We start from the raw sequence: 5,063 nt of genomic DNA on the forward strand, positions 1-5,063 counted from the left end.
AAGGGAATCCGAAGCTTCGATCCGAGAAGAACATGCCTACCATCCAGCTGACGGGCTTTTAGGAAAAATTATATACTTCAGGATGTCCAAAACACCAGAACAGATGTTGATATAAGACACTATCACCAACCCAGCCACTGACTCCGGTCATGAACTGTTGACAAATTAACAATCGGGTAGCCACTGGTTCACAATCAACTTCCTTGTTTCGACAGTTCACCGTCACATGTAATACATGGGCTGGTTTACACTAGTTATTAGCGTTGAAGCGTTCGCGTGCAACAATCAGAAGCTGCCTGATAATTCGAGAGGTTGTGAGGCGGGACGGAAAAGCTCAAATCTGTACTCGACAACATGGAGAGTGCAGAATCCTGCGTTTCCTCAAGTCCGTAAACAGACTGAAGGAGGCGATTTTGTAGTCTGCAGTGGCGTCGGCCCGCGTTATGTTCTATGGGTATAGGGTGTCCTGTCCGATACTGCCCGCATGCCAAGTAGGGAGAACACTTGAAGGAATGCGTGTGGACAAGGTGCAAATCTACGAGTAACGTCGTATCTCCTCGTCCACGGTTGCCAGAAACTATCTGATTCTTGAGAGCCGTCAAACACACACGGGGTCTCGGGCCCGGTGCCTGCCATCCGTGGTGACTAGGCGGTAGCATGGCAGCTCGAGAACAAAGACATGGAAATGAGGTCCTATTGACGCAAACACTTTGACCATTGGGTCGACTCACATAGAATGGAACCGCCTCCAGACGGCCATTTTTGGTCGCGCCTCCGTAACGTTTGGGCCCGGTCCCTTACAGGCGTTCCAATGGTTGAGTCTAGCCAGATGGCTTTGTTGGCGCTAACATTAGACACTGAGGGCCCAACCGCAAGATGACGCAGATTACAGGGTAACACTGCGGAGGGAATACCGAAGTAGGTACCAGTGATTACATGCAATCAATAGACGAGAAAAAATCCCGCACAGACTACAAGGCCGACAACAGAGCTCAGGAACCCAGACAAGCTCCCAGGTCCTGAACTGGTGCTATCGGTGCCGGGTACATGGATGCGCATTTTGCAGTTCTGCTTTCCAGAGGAACATTGGAGACAGAGATTCTTCGTCTCAGCTGGGCGTGCGTTCAGGTTCATGGTATACATTGTGTACTTGCCATGTGAACTGTCTTCCGTGAGCGAGGCATCTACCAGAGACGTCAGGCTAGCCTGTGCACTGCAGGAGCCATCGGAGTCGTCAAAGACTTTCGGAGACCCCGACGAGAACGGAGGGTGCACAACTGTTCCGAGATTGCACTTGAATTTCACGGTATCGGTGGGGGACAGTGTGACTTTCTTCTCGGTGCCCACCGTGCACTCCTGCACGTCCTCTTCCTCATCATCATCAGTCTCTGTAGATTTCACGTTTATCAGTACTGTGCATGGGTCGGCGGAATCCGAAGTGCCTTTACATTTATAATACATCCGAGTGTCTTTTCTGCTCACGGTAGGAATGACCAGTCTGTATATATTCGCTTTTTTGTTTCTCTCGTCCCAGTACGCCCCTGGGAACGTTGTTTCAAGTTCTGCAGTATCGTTGCAGTCTATCGATTCACAGAATTTTGGTTTATCTGTGTTCTGCGATGGCTCAAGAGTAGTGAGGCCGTCGCCACACTTGAATACGGCCTCGCGTTCCCCTTTGCCAAGTTTGATGTACACTGGATGCTTGGCATCTGAGCATGTTTTTTCGTTACCGGGATCTCCAGCCAGAGGTTCTTCCTTTGCTACGATTTTCACCTTACACGTGACTCCTGTAGCGTCGGCTACGTTCTTCAATAACTCTGTTATCAGTTCCCATCTTTCGGCTAGTTTTTGGCTGATCAGGTTCTTTACGTAGTCGACCAAACCCTTAATTGCTTCAACAATTGCTTTGAGGTGTTTATCTATTTCCGGAATGTGTTGTTTAATGTAGTTGTAGAGATCCTCGATTGCCTGCACCACTTCTTCCCTTTCCAGAAGGTCATGGACAGTTTGGTTGGCGAGTTGGAGGAGCGCCTTTATGGCTTTTATAATTTTTACCTTTCTTTCAATGATTCCGGCAATGACCAACGTTATCACTCGCACTAAATCGTAATACCGACTGAGGGTTTCCAAGATTTTCTTTCTCGCTTCTTCGCTCGCCTCGTGATATTGTTTGATGAACCATATCAAGCTGATCTCCGCCACAATCAAGGCCTCCGATTTACATCGATAATAGAGTGTTTCCGCTTTCTTGCGGTGAGGCGGAAGTGTAAGCTTGTAGGCGCCCTTCGTTTCGTCAATCGCTGCCCACTCGGCACCTGGCACCGCGTCTTTTAGGAGAGTTGCTGACCTGCAGTCCTCTTCCAGGTAAACCTTCTCATCAGGATTTTGTAGAGGAGCCAGTACCGTCTTCGGACCACATTGAAAACGAGCCTCTGTTTGGTCCTGGGTAAGATTGATGCTAATGCCTGCCCAGGATGAGCATACGTTGATTTCCGGCCCGTCGACGGCCTCTCTACCAGATTGCCTCCCCCGCAGTGCACCAGCCAGGTCTCCTAGCTCACTGCCGCCTGAATCATTAACTGAGGCAACAATCGATGAAGGCGCAGAGGCCAAGCCCAGGCAAAACACAAAGAAGACAGAAATTGTCTTCAGTGGTCGTTGTCTCTTCATTTTGGCGACAGAGTAGCTACCGCGAGGCCTCTTTTAGGTTTGGCGTCGCCACCACAGTAAATGGGCAGACTGTTTCATTAAAACAGTTAATTTTTGATTTTGGCAGGACAATTCGCTTCCAGCGAGTTCCAACCGTACGCGCGTGTGACAAGGAAACAGCGACAGTCTTAGTTACAAGGTTTCGCTTTCATTCACGCCTCACTGGAACACTGGGGACACCGACCCTCTGCCCCGGGGCGCTATCAGGAACTGGGTGAGCTGCGCGTCGACGCAGCACGCGGCAGACAAAGCCGGAAACTTGTCCGTGATGGCACCAGAATCACTTCCTCATGTGTGGAACTACATCATTTGCGTCAGCGAAAAGCAAATTATACATTGCCGCTGTGGAATGACATTTCAATAAATATACCGGGATGAGCTCCAATGATCATTAAAATCAGAATCAATCCACCAGTTTAAATTTCAGCGCTCCCTCTCAGCCTTCATGCTTCCGGGCGCCGATCGCTGGTTGACGCCTTGGTGGAGCACCGATTTCGAACTGCTGGATACTTCTGCCTCGAGAATGGGGCTGGCGCACAATTTCTAGGGTAAACTTCCGGGACTAAAATGAGATAGAGCGGTTTTTCATGTCGTTCCAAGTTTGTTGCATCGGTCAAACGCTGAACGCTCAATATTCACTTGACTTCTTTAGATGTAGTACTACCAAGGTGTGTGCGGTGCACCTTTGTTGTCCGACGGCAGTCATTGTGTTAGCCCGCCAGGCAAGAACCCCAGATGCGTGTATGCTGGGAGTCAATGACACTTCTTAAGCTTCCTGACCGAACAGAGTGGACTTCTTGACTATGTTTTTGCGAGTAAAAAGCAACTGCATGGAACTGCCTCCTCCAGCACGATGTGGAGCATCTGCTCGACAACTGTGACGAGTCACACGCTCGCCGTGAAAGCGAATCAACAAAGTACATCCTGGAATGTTGACAGAGTGAAAGAACCAACCTTGGGAAACACACCCGAAGGTGTCGTCGTTGAGTCCATCGGTGCAGACCGACGAGCGTCCCAACCATGAGGACACCAGATCCACGACATTTTGTAAACAGATTCCTGTAGCCCCTTTCTTCTGCCTTGATAGTGGCGAAGCTGAACATGAATGCACAAAGAAAGCACCATGTGTTATTCGCTCGTTTCAGGAACAGCACCTTCTCAGAAGAAAACATAGTCCGAGGCATGCCCTTTTCCCGATCGCAAGCAACGCGGCAATGAAGCCACTGCAATGACACCGGAGCTCCACGGCGATGTGCAACTATACATCAACTGAGACACCAGGAAACACGATTGAGCCTGAGGGACATGAACAAGCGAGAGGATAACGATTATGAATACAGTCTGTCTTTCAATCTGCTTCGCATTTCGACTGATATTAGCACCCCGTTTCTTTTCGAACCGCACTCAAGACCGAGCAATTCCACGTGCAAAGGTACCTGAGAAAAACTGGAGCACCCACACTCCCATAGACAAATCGCAGAGAAGACCAGAGATCGCCGCCCATTCGGCATAGAAACGTGTTCCCGTCCAGCAGTGAAGGCCGAATTAAGCTGTTCAATACCTACTGCGAGCTGCAGGTCGTCGCCTCATTCCTTTCATTCCTATCACGCTCGTGGCCAAAACATGAGTGTCGGCCGAGTAGTAAGAGACGACAACGTAATTGACGCCAGAAAAAACTCCTTACACATTATCCATCACCAGACCAACAAGGAAACCGTTAGCTGTTAGTACGACACAGGGAGGGGAGGAGGCGAGTCACGAGACTCGACACCTTTCAAGAAGAAAGACACACCGCATGCATACAACTCACAGTGAGGCTCCGGACCTGCACGAAGAGGAAGCCGATAGAGTCGAAGCAGTAACGATGGGCGTGCGATAATTTTTCACAACTACACGTAACCTGAGACTACCAAGGGTAACCCCCAAGGTCATGGTTGATACACTGTCGGGCTCGGGAAAGGAATCCGAAGCTTCGATCCGAGAAGAACATGCCTACCATCCAGCTGACGGGCTTTTAGGAAAAAATATATACTTCAGGATGTCCAAAACACCAGAACAGATGTTGATATAAGACACTATCACCAACCCAGCCACTGACTCCGGTCATGAACTGTTGACAAATTAACAATCGGGTAGCCACTGGTTCACAATCAACTTCCTTGTTTCGACAGTTCACCGTCACATGTAATACATGGGCTGGTTTACACTAGTCAATAGCGTTGACGCGTTCGCGTGCAACAATCAGGAGAATCTGCCTGATAATTCGAGAAGTTGTGAGGCGGGAGGGGAAAACTCAAATCTGTACTCGACAACATGGAGAGTGCAGAATCCTGCGTTTTTCTCAGTCTGAAAAC

At 49.4% G+C, this 5,063-nt stretch overlaps 1 protein-coding gene across 1 annotated transcript; it reads right to left on the reverse strand.

The window, feature by feature from the left end:
* Positions 1-942: 942 nt before the first annotated feature.
* On the reverse strand, positions 943-3,188 carry SRS59K (SAG-related sequence SRS59K; the record flags this gene model as incomplete). The annotated part of the gene is made up of 1 exon (XM_018780967.1): positions 943-3,188. Exon 1 carries the CDS (start codon positions 2,668-2,670, stop codon positions 943-945), a length of 1,728 nt encoding a protein of 575 aa, XP_018635103.1. The 5' UTR covers positions 2,671-3,188.
* Positions 3,189-5,063: the final 1,875 nt, after the last annotated feature.

The sequence above is a fragment of the Toxoplasma gondii genome, chromosome XII, assembly GCF_000006565.2.
Source record: "Toxoplasma gondii ME49 chromosome XII, whole genome shotgun sequence".
Lineage (NCBI taxonomy): Eukaryota > Apicomplexa > Conoidasida > Eucoccidiorida > Sarcocystidae > Toxoplasma > Toxoplasma gondii.